Source organism: Penicillium cosmopolitanum (genome assembly GCF_028827165.1).
Source record: "Penicillium cosmopolitanum strain IBT 29677 chromosome Unknown utg000005l:1.0-4006212.0:1.0-4009387.0, whole genome shotgun sequence".
Lineage (NCBI taxonomy): Eukaryota > Fungi > Ascomycota > Eurotiomycetes > Eurotiales > Aspergillaceae > Penicillium > Penicillium cosmopolitanum.
This window is the reverse complement of record NW_026622675.1, coordinates 1332304-1352094: the sequence shown is the minus strand read 5'-3', so window position 1 is coordinate 1352094 and position 19791 is coordinate 1332304. Positions and strand designations below refer to the sequence as shown.

Sequence of the window (19791 nt, the reverse complement as noted above, 5' to 3'; positions counted from 1 at the left end):
AATCATATACATACTACTCCGTACTCCGTATATGATTGAGAGAGAGATCGGCAGCCAAATACAATTTGATCTACGGTGGTGCAGAGAACGAGGTAGTTTCTTTCTGGATCGCCGCACGGGCAACCATGAAGATCAATGACGCTAGACTCTGCGTGGTTATTGGGAAGAGGGGGATTGTTTGAAACATGCCAGTTCCCGAGTCTCATCACTTCAGGTTCTCATTCTTTAGCTGTGCATGCTGCAGGCTTCCTGGTGCGGGCCACATGGTGCTTAGAACCATGGTCTCGGTTTCATGGCAATGCAAAAAGATAACCGCATTGCGTCCAGGCCAGAAACCCCTGATCTTCTGCGAAACGGAATCTTAATTTTAGCTGGACATGTTCAGTTGGTCCAGTCTTCCGAACAAGAAAACAAAGTATGGCCTCGCCCGGCAGCAGGCCGATTCGATCTTGGCAGTGTGTAACAGACTCAAACTTTGGCCTTCAATAATGGATGGAAAATGTATCCCCAGCCTAACAAGGAGCAGAAAGGGGAAATAAAAAAGCAAAAGATGACAGACCTCCGTCAAACCTAAACGGTGCAAACCTTGCATCTACTGATCTCCTGATCTCCTGATCACCCAACCTTCTCGCATCCATCCCTTGCATCAACGCCCTCGTTTCTTGTCTCAAGCCCGTTCCCGTTACCGGGAAAACACCCCCCTCCCCCACGAGCATGACTGGATTCCCCTTGCGGTACGGTAATTGTTCCATCGTTTCCCCATGGGAATTGCCCATGTGTGGTGTCATTTTGCCACGGCGTGTTACTTTCTCTGTGCGAAGAGCGGCAGCCGACCGTGTTCGCCTGTGCAGCGATCTGACTGGTGTGGCTTGCAGGCGGCGTACACCATGGACGATGGTCGGCTTTGGGCTGAGGAGCCCCCGCTAGATCAGCATGGGTGGCGGCGTTCCCAGCTCATCTATCACCACAGTATTCCGTATTCCCTGGTAACTTCCCGCGGTACTAGGTTAGAGCCGGTGTTCCAGGCCCTAGTAAATGCATGCCAGTTTCTGGTAGATATTTATCCCGTCCCGTTGAGCTGGTGGGGCCGGGAATATGAGACACCTGGGCGGTAGTTTACTCTAGGAATTCAACAGGTCTAGACTGCGATTGTTGCTTCGGTTTAGAAGGCGTTAATGTGATCCAGGCAAAGCATTTCTTATAATACCAATTTCCGTTCAAATTGGATTGATAGGTACAAAAACCCCAAAGTTATTCTAGTAGTATCGACAAGTATATTGGGATTTGCATAATTATAACATCACGTGGGTACTATACCAAAATGGTAAATAGTCTGAGTCGAGACTCGGAGTTGGCCACACGGCAGACCTCGGCTGATCCGAGCATACTATTGCATCATGGCAGGGACCAGTATGGAGACAACCCATGTACTCAATCCACACCAGGACTCTCAACACACGCAGATCGACTGCCGTTCACAAGGCCATGACTGCGCCAAGCTGAGATTTGCCATCCCCTACGGAGTATAGTTAGGAGCATTACAAAAGCACCGTTTTAAAGCTCTGAAACCTAACTAGGAATCAAAAGTGTAGCCACCAACACACGACATCCCCACTATTCCACAAGGAGGCATTGCAGACCGTGCTCCCTGTTACATAGAATGACCAAGTTGGCCCCCAGGTGCGGCTTAAAGGGAGCTCCGAGGATGCTCGGTGATGGGACTAGCTTCGATCGAATTTTCACTCTGCTCGGCTCGACAATATACGATACGTAAATTTTGCTCGCGAAGCGCCGATCATAGAAAAAATCGAGAACCTCAATGAATGAATATCGCCCCGATGGTATGGGAAAAAAAGAAAAGAAAACGGAAAGAAAAAAGCTAGAATGAGAGAAAAAAGACCCGGCTGGAACTCTCATGACACCTGCCGTGCACTCCGCAGCTCCACATCGCCTAGTCCACCAGTTCGCCCAACATCCACAGCGCCGCCCCTTTACCCAGATCAATACATGCTCCGTAGGTGAGTTCTTTTTATTATTATTATTTTATTTTTTTTTAAACTCTCAGCTTCCCGCCCCGTATCACAGACTAAGACCCAGGATAGGGGCGGGAGGTAAAGGGGGGGATAGTCAAAGAGCCACACAAGGTCCAAACGGGGAGCAACCCGGAAAGAAGTTACTTTCTCAACGGTGATCGTTCACATAAAGTCAATATTCCTGGAAGTGAGGAAGTGAGTTGGACAAGGCCGAGAGCCAAAGAGGACGGAAAGGACGTGCGCTAGATGTCATGGGTACCTTTGCGCTGGGAAGTTCGTTCGACGTCTCCGATTGAGTTTGGACCGGGTAGATAGGGTTGGGCCGGCGGCGAGTGGTCAACGTGGTTGGCTCTAGAGAGTCCTGGGGGGGGCCCAAGGGGGCGGCCACTGATCCCACTTGATCCCACTATGCCCCAGTGATAGACAGCCTAACTTACCCGGTCTAGTCGGGGTGGTGGAGGTAGACAGTTCGGCGTCGCCTGTCAGAATTTTCTTTCTGGTTCTCCCTTTTCTACTCGTTCTTGAGGGTATTTAACGGAGGAGTTCCGTTCATTGTATGATCAAATTGGGAATCTTTCCCGGTAGACCCTGGTAGGCGCCCCCCTCTTTTCTCCTCCCCAAATCCTTCTGGATGGAGCAAAGAGGAGAACACCAAGAGGTGACAGCGGGGGACACGGGCGCAAGCGAACAGGTTCGTGGAACCGCTGTCAAACCCATCCAGCGTGTTGAGAGAGCCAGTCAGCGGGCCCTGCCCACCAAGGTGACGGCTTGCGGGCGGGGCGCTGACCCGTTTCCATCGTCAAGGGCCAGGAGACGAACTGCTGGTGAGTACTCGTACTCGGTATCACATCTATTGCTGGTACGAGTATTGCAAGGAAGGCTCCACCGTCAGCGTGGAAGGGTCCTGTATCTCTGTATGTACATATCGTACATACATACATACATACATACATACATACGAGGTATGGCGATGGATACTGTATGGTTTTGGGTAACTTACTAATGGGTGCATCCCCTGTCTGTAACTGACTACTCAATAAGTACTCGTACTTCCTATGTTGAAAGTATGTACCTCCCTATATAGGTACAGTGTGAAGAGACGAAGGATGAAGGATGACAACCTAAAGCATAAAAAGAAAAGAAAAACACAAAAACGGCTCCAACGGGTGGATCCATGTCCCTCTCCCCCTGTGTACACATACGCCACCAGCGGCAGCACCAGCTGCGGGACCAGTGACAGCATAGGACTAGCACCCAGGCTCTTCACGCCCGTTGAGGATCGAAGCCAAAACGGTTTCCCACCGATCGGGCACCATAAAAAGTGGTCCCCGAGTATGAAGCCCGAGAGTTGTTGGCCAATCACAGGAGCTCAGGGGGTTAGCCCAGATACCTGAGATGGCAAATTTCAAACATCTCCTGCACCAATGCCTCCGTTTGGACCCTAGTCCGCGACTACTCCTGATATTCGCAAATGGCCGTCCTGCAGCGAAGTCTCTCCGCGTGCTAAGTCCATGCACTTCTCCGGTTCTCTCTTTCTCTCTCTACTCGCTACTCGCTCTCGCTCTCGGTAACACAGCGTGCAACAGCCTAAAGTAGGGCATGATCTCCACGTGATGCGCTCGGGCCTCCCCCCGCTGCGCAGCGTGGGAGGCCCGACAGTCAGGAAGCAGCGGCGGATGCGAGGCCGTTCGGTCCACCTTTAATTGGGGGTGGTTCATGTTCTGGTCCTTGTTTGACACTGGCACATGTCCTTCTCCTTCACTTCCCCTCCCCCTTTTTGATATTCTTTGTATGTTTTAAGATCGAGCTGAATGGCATTCAAGCTTGTGAATTCTCCGACTCACTCTAGTTCCCGTAGCACACTCTCTCCCGCTCCTCTGAATTCCCCTATCCTGTTGCGCCCATTCTTGGATTCGGATTCTGTCGTAACGTGCACGGGCGTGATCAGCGGTGATCCCTGCAGACCGACAGGGATTTATCTCAAATACTTGCCGTGTCGTTGATTGGTGGGGAATAGCCTGACAGGTCACATCTCGACTCGACCCTAGTCGATGTTGCATCCCAGGAAGTCGGGTTTTGTTGTTGACAATGGTCTCTTCTACTACTTGTTTTTTTTACCCGGATCTGTGGGAGAGTCCGATCGGTCCACACGAGGTTGAGGGATCTTGCATGGCCTGGTACGGAGTAATCTACTGCACTTCCCGAATGGGAGATGACTTCATGATCTCAGACGGTGGTGTGTTTTGCATTGTCTTCCACCTGTCGTCGGCCCTAAGGCGCAAATCATTAAATCATCAAACAATAGTCGTTTCCACCCCCCATATCAGATTGAGACATAAGCCACCTTCGAATAAGGGGTTATCTCTGTTTAGTGTTGAGACAAGAAGCTGACTTGACTCCACCGACCAACTCTCGCCTTCATACGAAGGCTTCCCCGTTTTTATTCTTAGCATCTAGTAGTCACCCGCTCTGGGGCAAGCCGTCTGGAATAGATTAAGTATGTACGAATGTACTCCGTATTATCGACATTATTGTCCTGGGGCCTGTCGATATCCGCTAGGCCTATCCTTGCCCAAACGAGCCGACAACAATGACAAATACCTGGGGACCAATCCCCGGCGGCAAAAGTGGTTCGTTAGACCCCACCGCAAGGTCATCCAGACGCCACCTGGTATCCCACTAACGATATTTACGTTTGTTACGCGCCCAGAGTGGAGTGTATGGTACAAACAAGCAAAAAAGGTGTGGCTTGGGACGGCATTTTTGTTCAACGGTTTCCACCAGGTGTGGGGACCCAGCTGCAGGAGACCTAACCAGGTATCCCACAGACAAGGGCGATCCCTCTAGCCCCGATCGATTCAATGCATCGGGTCAGCGCAAAAATCCGGTGGCTCCAAAACGTTAGGGTGGAAATAGTGGGAAGAAGGACGGGAAATAGATTGGTTACCAGGGGCCAGTTCCGACAGCTCATTGCACGCAGCGTGCAGGCGAGTGGACGATCCTCCGATCTACTCATCGCTAAATGGGTCCCTCCCCTCGAGGGCGCATCGTAGAAATGGGATACCATCACGTCAGGTTCGGACAAAGATCATCCTCAGGCCAGTGACAGGTGGCAGCTGGCCCCTGCTTTGGGGGGTTTTTTTCCCCTTCTGGTTCTGGTCTTAGTGACGGGTGTGTCTGTATGCACATACTTACTTTAGATTCAAACACAGGGACTAACTTCATGTGTAGTACTATATGTAGTTACTTGCATAAGCGAAGTGAAGGGTTGCAGTACGTCCGTCACTAAAAGATAGAGGAATTCGAATAGGTACGGCGTAGAGAGAATGTATGTACAATGTACTCTCCGACAGTAGTCACAGCGTTACGGGAGGGTTCGTGGGTTCGATCAGTTCGATCGCTGCAAGGCACACAGACGAAGGAACCACGGGAAAAGGGGTACTCAATGTCTGGGAGACGTGCAACGCTCGATCCACATTCCAGGTACTATTTAGCCTTCGGATTTGCTCGGGGTGGACGAGGCTCAGCTGGAGACAGCTGGATACGGCGTCACCGTTGATGGCTTCAGATCTTTCAGACTCTATTCTTGATCAGATCACCCCTTTTTTGAATTTATTAATTTTGGGGGGGGTCGTCCCCGTATTATTTCGAAGTGATCCTTCTTCAGGTCATGGCGGGTAGAGAATTTGTCGACACACGATCCGAGCTCCACCTTCTCGCGCCCCACTGAGTGGACCAAAGGAGCTCGAGGAAGCCACCGATCGGACCAATGACCAAAGCTGGTTGAACGATTGCACATAGATCGAATGAGATCGAGGGGGTGTCGTGCATGGCTGGCTGACAACAGGAGGTAGAATCGTGGCCCTAACCGCGCCTCTCGCTTGTCACTTGTCAGGAAGCTAAGATCTGCCCCGGAAGGGGAGGAAGATTCCCACAACATACAGTAGCACCATTGTCTGTGTGTCTGTCAGGGGGTGAATGGAGGAGAGGTTCTTGGAACTCTCCGTGGGGGTTGAAGGGAGGGAACTACTCGTATGGAGTAGATAATCTATTTCCCTCTTTTTGACCATGGTACTCATAACGCTACCCGACCGAACCACAATGACTATCCCAATATCAGATTTGAAGTACCATGGTAACGTTCCCCAGAGTGAGGGCCAATAGGCATGGCATGTATCATTATCATCAACTCGACTACATTTTTGTCACACTCTACCCCAGCTTGCGAACCAGCGCTTTGGGACTCTGCACGACCAAAGTAGATTCCGCACAGTCCTTTGTCCGAGCTCGGACGTTTTTTTTTCTTAAGGGAAAGGAGAAAGAAAAAGAAAAAAGAAATAAAATAAAAAAGAAATAGCTTCACTTTAGCGCGGGCCATGATTTGGAATTCCAACGACGGGGCTCAGGGTCGATCCCTCCGATCATTACGGTATTCCTCAGCCCGGATTCCCGGGTCGAACGGATCGGGCTGGGTTGATTCTGTGATTTTGGTTTTATTTATCTATTTTATTTGATTATAATTTATTCTATTTTATTTTTAATCCCATTTTATTAAATTTAATCTATTTTGTTTCTTTGAATTACTACTCTAATTCTATTGTATTCCTCTTTCTTTGACACGATGAAGAGAGGAATGCATGGTATCCTTTGTTCAAACAGGAAAAGAGATGGAAAAAGAAGTGACTGAATCCTCCAAATTAATAGCAATATTATACTCCTCCGTACTCCGTTCTCCATATATCAGGGAGTGTTCTCGATGTAGTAAAATACCCACCCAACTCCATACTCCATACTCCATACCATACCATACACAGTATCCGCAGTATTGTTCCGAACTGTCAGCTCCGAGATCTTGGATCGTGATCTTCTTCCCATAGCGTGTGCGGGTGGAGCTGGACATTTTTCTTGGACCCGTCCCCCTGGGTGCAGATATAATTATCGCCGGCCTGCTCTTGGTGGCTTGTGTCTCTACAATTCTCCTCAACCTCAACTTCAAACCTCGCCTCACCTCACCTCACCTCACCTCACCCCACCCTCACCCTCACATCAACCTCCCCCTCCCTCTTACCATGGCTCCCGCTCACCGTCGTGGACCCTGGGTCCCTGAAGAAGATCAGTTGCTCTTGCAACTTGTTCGTGAACAAGGCCCTAACAACTGGGTCCGCATCTCTCAGCACATGCACTACCGCTCGCCTAAGCAATGTCGGGAACGCTTCCACCAGAACCTTAAGCCCTCCTTGAACCGGGAACCCATTTCGGCCGACGAGGGTCTTATGATTGAACGCATGGTCAACGAGATGGGCAAGCGTTGGGCTGAGATCGCTCGCCGCCTCGGTAACCGCAGTGACAACGCCGTTAAGAATTGGTGGAATGGCAGCATGAACCGCAAGCGCCGCGGTATCTCGTCCCCAACTATCTCGCGCACATTTACTGGCCGCATCGAGGCTCCCTACGCTCGTGCGTCCGTGGTCAGCCCAACTCGCCCTCGCTTTAGCACCCGCCCTTGGGCCGACTCCGACTCTGGCAGTGAGGAGGCCTACTCCCACTCCCGCCGGGAGTCTTTGGCCACCACCCGCCACCTCTCTCCCATCTATACACTTCCCTCTATCAACCGACCCATCGAGACCCCCTTGACATCGCCTGCCTTCTCAGATATCTCCAATGCTACCTCAACCGAACCCCCTTCCATGGTTTCCGATCACAACTCCGTCTGCTCCTCGTCACCTCGCACCCTTCCTTCCCCACAACTACTCCCCTTACCTGTGGATCTGCGTTCGCAGTATGACGTTCGCCGTCCTAGCGTGGCTTCAGTTCATGTCGTCGATGACTCGCCGCAAAGCTACCCCGCACACTCCCTCGAGTCTCTCTCCGACCTGGCCTCAAAACGCCGCTGGATGGAGCACCAGCCTACCCTGGCTTCATGGCATCAGCCGGCAGAGCCCGCCCGTGATACCCGAATGGGAGTCAACAACCTCCTCAACTAGGGCTTCCTTGTTTTGGCGAAAACTATCTTGAAACTCGAGGCATCTAGTGCAGATCCTCTTTCTATTCCTTTGTTATTTACGATTGTACGACTCTCTGATCTGATATTTGCTTTTTTTTCTTGTTCTATACTTCTTTTTCTTTTCATTATTCCCCCTCACACGGACTACCAAATCCTGCGTTTTGTACATGTGCCAAAAGCCCCACACTCGTTACCTTTTCATTTCATCACTCTCCTTTGTCACTCTTAATGTGTATTACCATGGTTCGGAACCTCAAAAATCTGGGTTGTTTTTTATTACTTTGAAACCTTTTTTTCTCTACTTCCTTTACTTCCTTTTTTTTCTTTTTTTGGACTATGCGAGAATGTGACTGGGGCCTTTTCTCTCAAGTCGGAGTTTATCATTGTTTCGCAGGAAAGGGGGGGCTGGGGGACAGGATTGATCTCCCCCGGGTTTGGGATGAACTAGCATAATACCCCAGCAGCGTTATTATTAGGAATCGACAGTTGTTTCAATTTGATTGAATCCCTCTTTTGAAACATTTTTTATCTACTGTACAATTTCCTTGGAGTAACCCCAAAAAATTGGTCCACTGCGTATGAGCAGCGAAGCATGGTATGTTGAATGTGAGCCAGGACCAGGATCTCTATAATTCATCCTCCCTCGATGTTGTACGGAGTCGAGTCCATCAGCCAGCCTTCCCTTCAGTACGGAGTACTCCGTACATAATTCAGCTGCCCTTGTATCACGGCAAAGGTAATCAGTTACCCGCCCGCACGTCCAGGTGTCCACGGTCTTCTCAGGAATGCGCCACTCACAACGCTCACGAGGGTGCACTGCAAGGGGTGTGCCCATGAGGGGAAAGGTGTGTGTGAGAGAGAGGCAAGAACTCTCGTACAGTTGGGAACGACCCAATCCGACCCACCCAGAGCGCTGCACGGCGCCTTTTTCAAACAGTACAGCGGGTCCCACTGTCGTCACGGTGCACAGGACAGACGTGCATCCACCTGGACCTGGGAAGCTGGACCTGGATCTCGTTCTGGATCTGGACCACGTACATGCACAAGTGTATGTGGATGGGCAGATTTCACAGTACAGAATCCAGCAACGAAACTCTAACGGAGAGGTTCGTCCGCGCCTGCAGGAGCCCCAACGACCAACGTCCCTCCTCGCCAACCAGTTGGCCGCGATCGCTGCGTGATGCAACGCCCGCTGCGTCTGAGTGGCGGCTCGCCTCGCCCACCAGCCCGCCGACTTGCCCCAGTGGCCAATCACATCATGCCCCGATTGGACTGGTCACTTTTGACGGAATGAACGGCGGGGCAAGATCATTCGTGTGGGATTGCGGTGTTCGTGCATCATGCACGCTTGGTCTTGTTTTCCCGCTGCCCCGGCGAGGAGAGGGACGAAGGATGCGCGTCGTGCTTCGACGGTTCCTGTATGTTCATGTACGTGTGGATGGGGGACCTTCGAGGTCGTTCCTCTCACCTGGTAGGGTGTGGCTGGAAGAAGGAAGAGGAGGTAGCTCCACTTTCGTCCTTTTGTTCCTTTCTGTGCCGTGTACGGAGTAGGAGAGGGGAGAGGAGGGGAAAGGAGGGATGTTGAGGTCCACTGTGACGCTTTTCGCCGTTTACCTGCGACTCCATCTGCCCGCGTGCTGTGCTGTGCGTCGGCTACTCCGTCACAGACGTACGGATATTCCGTGGCATCTACGAGTACGGAGTATGTATGTCTGTACATGCAGAAGAGGGGGATGGATAGGCGAGGTGAATGCCCAAGATGGCGGAGCTGGATGGTCTGCCAACCACGACTCCTACACCCGACCTCGATGACCTATTGCCATTTCATCTTCACATTCTCGGCTCCCTTTTCGCCTTGTTCTCAGCTACTCGCCACCACATCAGCCAGCCATCGGCACCACCGTACTGCCGAAAGGGGGAAACAGCCTGTGATGGTGATGGGTGGGCTGCATCGAATCAGCGGTTCCAACGGCCTGGTCCTTCTGATCATCGGGGACACAGCAATCAATAGTACGAGTACCAGAGAGACCGAGTTCAAGCGAAGGGTGATTTGGAATTTGGCGTTGGTCAAAATTCTCCGGTATTAATTACGTCTTGTAGGTATAAATGTGTACATAATTACACAGGCTATAAGTGGTAGCGCGGTATAGCTAATGGTAATATTCATCGTATGGACAGTCTCCATCAGATATCAGATAACCCGACACTGTGGGACCGAAAGGGCAGACAAAGAAAATTAAAATAAATAAATAAGAAAATAAGAAAGTTTGACTCAATGAAAGAACCACCAAGTTGGAAAAGAAAAATAGCATACCCTAGAACTTGGAACAAAGAAAGCATTCTCCTGGGAACCTGGTTTATTGGAAATCATAATTCCAATGAAATATTTTTTGGCAACCCGAGTGAGTGGGTGAAAGAACGCGGAGCAGAGTTTGATGGCGGCCACTAGTTCCTCGCTGCCAGGGCCAACTCCCGGCACCAGCGCCCGATGACGGGCAAACGGTGCCAAGGGATCTGGAATGGGTTAATGTTCGTGTATGCCCTAGCGTATCGCCTCGTTTTCGCCTGCTAAAGGGGTGGAAATACATAGTAGGATCATCGCGAACTGTTGCCAGTACCATGGAACACTCACGCTGATCCAACTGATCACAACCAAGATCTCAACAGGTTTATGTATACTCGTATGGGTTCCTTTTCCATGCTGTATTGTATCCTTGACAGGTGTACTCTGTACTCCGTAATAGTGCATCATGTGTACGGTAATACACAATCCACCCGTTGGGCCAACCCACCGGATCCTGCGATCGACGCTGCTTCTCGCCCGACTCGGCAACCTTGACGCGCGCACCCCCCATTTTTGAGGCCGCACTCCGCAGAGAAGGGAACTTGGGAGCTTCCCCCCATGGTTCTGGATCTTTTTGGGGGTTCTACGATATGTTTCTAGGGTACCAGAAACTCACCCTGTGAAGTCATCTCATTGTTTCAATATCTCGGTCTACCCCAGACGGCCGGGATCCATGGTACTGCAGTTACAAACTCCTACAGTTCCATACTCGTACTCCGTAGATCAGAATACATAGGAATAAATGAAACTAGTGGATCCGATCGCCGAATCGCCTCAGACAATCTCAAACCGCCAGCATCAATATCACAATTTCAAATGATAAGTCGATGGCCAACAACTCTACTCCGTACGGAGTACTCGTCCTCTCGTATGTACATCACTCTGGCATGAATACTCGTCTGTGATTGGCTTACGGAGGATCTCGGTCGAATCTGTAGTCTATTCCCTATTAGGGCTAGTCATTATAGGTACCCGCCTGTTGGAGCACTAGCCTGGAAACTCGATTTTGAGTTACTCGTACAAGTATAGACAGCATTAACCTGGATGGGAAACTGACTATTTTTTCCCGCTTTGAAAATATAAATAAAATTGATTCATGACTAGCACTGACAGGGGCCCCTGCAATATTGGCCGACAAAACCCATGGTTCTGGGTGTATTGGAACAGGGGTTGTGCCAGGAAATCTGTGCCGTGGGGACCCGCCAACTTGGATTCTTTGTAACGCGCCTACGAGTAGCGGGGGGTTGTTCCAAAGTAAGCTCAGCTTTGATCGACAATCATTGCGCAATGGGAAAAGGTAAAAAAGCCAAAAAAAAAAAAAAAAAAAAAAAAGACGCAGATACGAAAATAGTGGATTCCTTCTCCCGGGCTATGCAATACGAGTGCAGCCAAGAGCATTGTTTCCAGGTTTTATCCAGAGACTACGAGTACGAGGACTATCTACGGGTGAAAGGGGGAACGGAAAAGAATTGAGATTTGGAATTTAGGGTTTGTCGGGTCGGAATGAACCGTTAGTGCACCTGCACTTGTGCCTTGTGGCCGATCGGATTCTTTCGCAGTCGCTTGCTACTTTCGGCCTTGAAACCTCCTGAAACCACTCCGATCTTCCTAGAACAGGAAGGTTCTATGAGTTGTCAAGATGGAGAAAGCTTGGTGCTCTTTCTGCCACCACCATCACCATCATCATCTTCCTTCTTCTATTATTATTCTGCCTCGTTTTTGGGTCATATCCCCGCCTACTCCGTACTGTCTGGACTAGTATCTCGTTCTATCGATTCGATCGGTGACGAAATATGTACAGTTTCTTCTTTCAGAGGCTGACTTTTTGTTATTCGACATTTTGAGGTTTACTATGCTGAAGTTGGCAGGTCCCTCTGAGCTCTGAGCTCTGAGCTTTGAGCTTCGCCACCATCTGCCACGAGCGTCATCCTGGCTGTGCAGCCCAATTTACAATCGTAAAGCTGCCAAAACCCGAGTGTTTGTGATGGATAGTACGATTAGGGGGTACCATACTCCTGTGTTATAAGTATATTCGTGGCGTCTTCTATCTTCAGGGGCGCCCATCTACATCGCAAGGCAATTCGGGACGGCAAAGCTACTGCTACTACTCACTATTCCGTACGGCCCTCTGAGGGTCCGCCTTGAGGACAAATAACATGTGCTTTAGATCTTGCCAGAACGAATGTAGTATTCTAGGCTCGAAAGCCACCTGATGGAAAAAACTTCTATCCAAGAGAGAAACAAAATGAAAATGAAAATGAAAGACAACTCCAGTGCTGCCTATGTTCCCATACAGTGTACAACAATTCCAATACCAGACCATAAAAGCCCAAACCAATCCCAATCCCATGAATTCCCTGCGTAGATGAAGATGATAGTAGATGAATGATGGGGGTCCCAGATGCAAAAACCATGGAAAAGGAAAATAAAAGAAATCGCTCAAGGGGTATAATTCGCTGTGCACATCATAACCAGATATCGCCTTCTTCGCCATTCACCCATTGCGCCCAAACCGCCTCGTAGGCATCTTCCAAGTCACGAACCCAACGCGCCGTGTCGAAGAGTTTATTCTTGTATCGTTGCATAAACAACATCTGTCGCATGTCTGCCAAACGTCCCCTGGCGCGGCCTTCACCGGAGGGCAAGTATTGGAGATCCAGACAGAGCCGGACTGCCTTGGCCTCGTAGTCATCGTCTGACGAGGCAATCAGCTCCTCGCGAGCTTGTATGCCATCCTCGGAACCTGGGAGGGCACTGCTGAGGATACTACTCGCCATGCGAGAGCACATTTTGTACTTGTATCGCGGAAGCGTGAGCAATGGAGTCCCGCTCCATAAAACATCAGTGGCGGTCGTGTGGGCGTTGCACTCGGGTGTGTCCAAAAACAAGTCCAACACCTTGGCCCGAGCAATATGCGTATTTTTCGGTGCAACGTCCGTGAAAATGATGCGGGACGCCGTTTCTTCACCGGCCCACGCCTTGGCTGTTTCGCGGAGGTTCTGTTCGCCCAGTTCCGGGAATCGTAAAAGCCAAAGAACGGCATTTGGGATGCGCGCCAAAATGCGCAGCCATGTTCTGAATGTAGTTGGTTCAATCTAGAAAGGTTAGTTACTAGATCGAATCGAGACGGCTTTAGGTCCTGAAATCGTAAACTCACTTTGTAAAGTTGATTGAAGTTACCAAGGATGATCTTATCGTCGCCGAGCTTTGGGAAAAGTTCCTTTCGCATTCGCCAGCGACGGATTTGTTCATCATCCCACGACATCAGTCGTTCTCCCGCATCAGGGGCGCTTTGTCGATGATCACAGCAGAAGAATGTATCGCGTGTAAACACAATCTTCTCACCGTAGACCCAGTTCTCAAGCTCCTCGCCATTGTCACACTCGAGAATCCGATCCTCGATGTGGGTCGACCGTTGCCCGGGACTTAATGTTTCGGGAGGTATCGAGACCTGATCAGCGAGAATGTAATCACACCACTCTGCACCGAGGGTGCCGGCAAAGCCCATGAAGGACATGTGAATCGGTGCGGGTCGTGCAGCAAAGACCTCGTTGCGAGCCCCGCGGGTGTAACCGTTCAAGTTAATGAGAATATGAATCTCGTCCTCGACAATTTGCTGGACGAGTCGATCCACTGACCAGCCACTGGCATCGTGGAATACCGGAGCTTCCTTCTCGATTTGCTGCCGATGGACGGACTTGTCGCTGCCAGTGGTAGCGTAACAATACGCCTTGACTCGATTCGTGTTGTGCAATCCAAATACCGATTGCATCAGGTGTGCCAAGGGGTGATTGTTAAAGTCCGATGAGACATAGCCGACTCGAAGATATGGTTTGGGTGGCGACGGTGGTCGATACACCGTGCTGGGGAGCCATGGCAGTCTCAAAGTCGAAGATGAGATTCGAAGGCCATTGCGCTGTGAGATCTGACGAATTTGCTTCGCAGAGAGGGGGCAAGTAAAGGTATGGAAAGGTAGGACCGTCGGGGCATTAGGTGCGGTGAGTGCTGCCGGAAGCTGAGGTCGACGGTACTTGGAAACGGGGTAGTCCTTGCCATAGACGTAGCGATCTTGATACCACTGCCACGTTAGTGCCCGCGTAGCACGTTCAATGAGCCGGACGATCCGGGACCCTTCCCATTTTTGCCCAGCCCACGACTGGAGAATCTTGGCAATGGAAGATTGTCGACTCGAGGCAAAACGACCAGAATCGAATATAGGTGTCAGCTGAGCGACAAGTTGCTCAGCTGTGCTTTGAGTCAACAACCCACGGCCCCAATATTCTCCTTCCTTCAGTTGCCGATCAACAATATCCACGACGCGCTTGATCCAACCGGCGCCGCTATCATTTGTCTGGGCATCGCGAAGCATGCCCCGCTCATTCACGTGCCAGCGGTCACAGAACCCTTGTCCATTGGTGATGCCACCACGGCCATTCCAGTTGCACACAGAGTTCAGAGCATTTGCTAATCCACATACCGCTTCCGCAAAGTCGGGGTTCACATTGACGGCGCGCCGATAGTACGAAATGGCGTCATTAACCCGTCCGGCATCCTTCACAGCATTTGCCAAGTTCGCGAGTGCAATATCAAAGTTGCCATCACACTGGACCGCTTGCTCGTACATCTTGATAGCGGCTTGGAGTTGGCCGATGTCCTTGAGAAGACTGCCAAGATTGGTGTAGAGATGAGCGTGTCGGGAGTCAAGGTGCAAGCCGTAATTGTAGTATGCTAACGCTAATGAAATGCCACTTCCAGGCATCACGCCCGGGATTTCGGGATGCTGGCTTTCTCCATTTGGGCGAACAAGCCCTCTTGCGGGAGGGTTATTCTGGATTCCAGCAAGCAGAATACCAACGTTATTGGCGGTAGAGGGACTCGGTTGAAGGGATAGAGAGAGGTAATAAAGGGCCAATATGTCTCGGACTCCGGGTGCGGATCTCGGTGGGCCGGAAGAGACGGTAGACATGCCATCCTGGTAGATCTTTGCCAAGGACAAGAGAGAATTGCTGGTCGTTGAGATGGCCGCATTTCGAGACATACCTTCAGTCACATACTTCAGACCTGGGGGTGTTCCGCCCGTTTGGAAGACAAGCTTTGATGTCTGCAAGGCTCTGTCAGGATATAGCAGAACACTCTCGTTGGGGCCAGGCTGCGACTGATGGTAGCCACTGTTGGGACTGTGAGAAAACGCAGAAAATATCTGCTTGATGAGACTTTGGATTCCATGCCGTCTTCTCCCTGACGCAATCAAAACTGCGTCCTCGAATGCATCTGCCGCGCCATTGTTGTCGCCGAGAGCGTAAAGCATATTGCCTTTGGCATGGACCAAAGCCAGCATTCTGCCATTGTCCGATCCAGAGATAGCATATCCGCTAGTTGCAAACCCAATTGCGGTGCCATCAGGCGAGCCCAGGTTCAAGTTCTGGACACGACGCATGTCGTCCTCATAGTCGAACGATGCTTTGTCATACATTCCCATATCAGACACATTGCTATCGGCGTCACTTTCTGGCTCACTAGCATGCTCGTCGGCTTTGAAGCAATCTCCATCCTTAGGATGCCGCAAGGAAGTCTGAACAAAATCAATGATGTTGACAGCCTCCTTGCCACGGTGGCTGGTACACAAGAGTCCAATCAAGTGTTCGACCGCTTCAAAGAAACTTGGGCGAAGTTTCACGGCCCGAAGCCAATTTTGCATAGCCTCTTCTCGACGGTCGAGGGCCAATAAGGTTGCGGCTAGGTTAGAGATAGCCTCCACGTGCCTAATTCCAGGAAGTCAGTATCAGGAGATCAAAGATCAAATCGGAGGGTGTTTCTTACGTCGCGTCGCGAGCAATGATTCGCGAGTACCATCGCATAGCCTTGTGATAGTCACCAAGACCATATGCCAAGCATCCACCAAGTAGCATGCCATCAATCCATTCCCACCGACTCTCCATGCAGAGGTGGGACAACATCTCGAGAGCAGACACTGCGCTAGCCACAGGGGAGCCCTCATTGAAAACAGTTCCGGGAAACCGAGGGGCCGTGGTTGCACCTGGAAAACGTCCGGTGTCACGTATCTGCGCATCGGAATTTCGATGCTGAGAAAATTGATTCAAAGATGGACGTCGACCATGGACATGCCCGCGACTAATAGACACGGGAGGGGCGTCGCCCATTCTCTGGTTAGCCAAAAGGCCAAGCTTTTGGCGTTGCAAGTCATATTGGGTGGACGGATAACTGTTATGTCGAGTAATTTCGGGAACGGTGCTTTGTGAGAAATCAAGACCCGGTTGACGAGGGGGTTTGGGATAGATGCTTGGTTTTAAAAAGCGCTGATTCGAGCCATCAACCCCGCCGTTAGAAATACTATTGCGGCGAGCTTGATGGATGGTGGCAAGCAAATCAACATATACGCTATGTGCCCATGAGAGAATTTTCTCTTTGAACTCCACATTGACGGTTGCCGAGGGTGCTTGAGCCTGGAAATCATTTGCGGAAGCTCTGCCTTTCCAAGCTATAGGTTCGTTATTAAGAGGATTGGTAGAGTATGCCGACGTCGGTCTATTGACGCGAGCATGGTAAGGTAGCTGATCAGAATGGCGAGGTGGGAAATGTGTCTTCATCATATGATCATGAGTAGGGATGCCGGGAGCAGATTGGGCCCATGCAAGCGCCGGGTCAACGTGCCTCTCGCGCTGTATAGGTTGTTGATTAAATGTCGATTGTTTAAGTTGACTCGGGTCGAAAAAGGGGGATCCCGAGGGAGTTGGGGTACCGAAGCGTGAATCTCGAAAGGCTGCAGGACGGTAAGGAATGTAAACACCATCTGGCCAGTATGGGCCATATGGGCCAGATCCAGCTGAGGCAGTTGGCCCAACGCACTGCTGGAGCGTGGCGGGCAGAACGGTCGGAATGTAGGAACCATTCTGCAACATCAATCGCTGAGACGCCTGCAAGGGAAGGCTTTGATTGAGCACCGAGTCAATTCCCGGTGGGTAATTCACAGGACGAACCCAACTAGTCCCATTTACATTGTGAACCACCTCCCCAGCGGCGATCTGGTTGCTGCCGTCGTTTTTGAACACGGGTGGAAAGTTTAGGTGCGTCGAAATGGACTGGTCAAGAACAGGCGGGTACCAAGTCTCGGGCTGCAGACCTGCCTGCGGAGAAAGAAACTGACCCGAGTCCATCGGGGAGACCAGGATGTGTTTGGTGGCGGGTTGAATAGTCGTATCGCCAGGAGTGCCATCGTATCCCGCAGCCAGAGTTCCGTTGGGTGTTTTCCTTCTCAGTGCGTGTTCGGCTGTGGAGTTTGGAGTCGAACTCGTTCCAAAGGCATCGCGGGGGTCGAGGCGTTGGACCGGCTGCGGTAACTGAAGGCGCGTTCGGGATGATGGGTCGTGAAAAAGGGTTGAGGGATCATTTTGAATGGAGAAGTTCGGGTCATTTGCATCGTATGGTTGGTTTGGGGTATCGTAGGATGGATAATGAAGGTGGTGATGTGGTTGAACCGAAGAGAACTGCGCGACGGTCGGAAACATCTTCACCACCTCGACCACCGCCGGTCGGTCTCCTATTCGACCGGGACCGAGGGCAGACTACCAGGGGTATAGGGTGAAGATGAACACACGGTCAGTTGGAGATCGTGAGAATTCAGCAAGCATCCTCCTTGATGCGTTTCCGACACCTCATTATGGGTTTTCCAATCCCGCGTAGTGAAGAGTGGAGCAAGGTGTGTACCTGGCTCCTAGTATCGTCATCGACCGTGAAAAAAAGAGCGTGTCCCCGCGATAAAGTTGAGAAGGTCGATAAGAGTTAAAGGACAGGGTGTAACAAGCAGAGTTTCGATTCTCAGAATCGAATGCAAGGGAGAAGGGGCAAGACCAGCTCGCGATCTGCTGGTGACCGAGATGAGTGGGCCAATGAAATGCGGGCGATCTTGGCAAGAATTGTGCGCTGAATCGGTTCGATGAGGTCCAAGGGAGGGCGGAGACGGCGAGAAGAAGGTGATAAGGAGAGGGGAGGGTGTGGATGAGGGAGTGAGAAATGAGAAGGATGGTTGTCAGGTAGATGCGAAAAGGTAAGTTACAAAAAGAGTCATACACTTCCACACATGCCCGCCGGTGCCCACCAGCGACCAACACCTCCAGCCAAGCCGAGTGGGGGGGGGAAAGGCGGGATCGTCACGGTAGCTTTTTTTTTTCTTTTAGTAAATTACTCTGGACTAAAAAATAGAAAGGATTTTCAGCCATCACTACAGTAGGGATATCACTTAATCACTTAATATGTAGATTATTACAGCACCAGTAGTTAATACTTGTACTTAATACTCATGGTCTATACAGAAATACTACGAGTCTGCTATCCCGGTCGCACCTTCCTCTGATCTTTGATTAAACTTAGGGAGGCACCTGCCTCTTTTCTTATTTCCCTCTTTTCTCTTTCCATTTTCCCCTAAATCCCTTTTCCCTTTTCCTTTTTCTCTTTTTCTCTTTCTCCCCCTCTGAAAAGTGCCTCAGCCCTCCTTCTCCTCCTTCTCCTCCCTCTTCTCCTCCCCTACTCCACCCGGATCCACTTGATCCAACGGCTGAACCCTCCTCTAGGTTGCGGTCTCCATAAAGTGTCCAACGTCAGTGGACCATTGGTCCCATTCAAACAACTAGTCATGGATCGGTGACGCCCCGCTGTGATGATCGAGTCGAGCCCGTTCTCACCTTTGCCTTCCTAGGTGGAGCTACAAATGATTACTATGGAGTTGGGCGGAACCTTCGTGATGAGATACGCATGGCTAGACCTGATTCCTGGCGCCACCACCTGCCTCCAGAATGAAATTCGGATCTTCATGCTGGTGCTGAAGGTACAAAGTACGAGAACCGGAGTCTCCGTCCTCGTACTCCCTATTCCATTACCTCCAGCCAGAAGGGAGGGACCCAGTGTGCAAGCATCTGGAAGAAAAAGGAAAGAAAGAAAAGAAAGACACATCTCCCTCCGCTTTACCCTGGAGAACCTGGCCAACAACTGCGACCATCCCAAAAAAAGCACACAGCTGTACGAGTAAGCGCCCCTCCTGCAGCCACCACTCCACCATCTGCCATCGCTTCGTGTCCCGGTGACAAGCGCACCCCTGTTTGCCTTGGTCGCCTCATCCAATTTGCGAATCTTTGCCTATCCGGGTCCGAGATTCTGGGGTTGCTGGCAGGGATGTCGCGATCCTATCCCTTCGCCTTCGCCTCAATTTTCTGGGTATCTGGATTTGACCGTCCGGGCCATCCATACCCGTACATGGTGGATTATCATTGGTACTCTTATGCGTGTTAAAGCTCCTTCACATTGGATCTGACCCCTCTCCTCCTCCTTCTTCTTCTTCTTCTTCTTCTTCTTCTTCTTCTTCTTGCTGTTCCTCTTCCTCCTCGCGGTGAAAGGGA

General features: G+C 50.8%; 3 protein-coding genes across 3 annotated transcripts; 2 read left to right on the top strand and 1 right to left on the bottom strand.

The window, feature by feature from the left end:
• Positions 1 to 7102: 7102 nt before the first annotated feature.
• Positions 7103 to 8017, top strand: flbD (putative MYB family conidiophore development protein FlbD; the record flags this gene model as incomplete). Its single annotated transcript, XM_056628185.1, has 1 exon — positions 7103 to 8017. The coding sequence occupies one exon, from the start codon at positions 7103 to 7105 to the stop codon at positions 8015 to 8017; it is 915 nt and encodes a 304-aa protein (XP_056490919.1).
• Positions 8018 to 9796: 1779 nt separating this feature from the next.
• N7509_003547 (uncharacterized protein) lies at positions 9797 to 10048 on the top strand (the record flags this gene model as incomplete). The annotated part of the gene is made up of 1 exon (XM_056628184.1): positions 9797 to 10048. One exon carries the CDS (start codon positions 9797 to 9799, stop codon positions 10046 to 10048), a length of 252 nt encoding a protein of 83 aa, XP_056490918.1.
• A 2798-nt stretch (positions 10049 to 12846) lies between these two features.
• N7509_003546 (uncharacterized protein) lies at positions 12847 to 17907 on the bottom strand (the record flags this gene model as incomplete). Its single annotated transcript, XM_056628183.1, has 3 exons — positions 12847 to 13476; positions 13539 to 16143; positions 16202 to 17907. 3 exons carry the CDS (start codon positions 17905 to 17907, stop codon positions 12847 to 12849), a joined length of 4941 nt encoding a protein of 1646 aa, XP_056490917.1.
• Positions 17908 to 19791: the final 1884 nt, after the last annotated feature.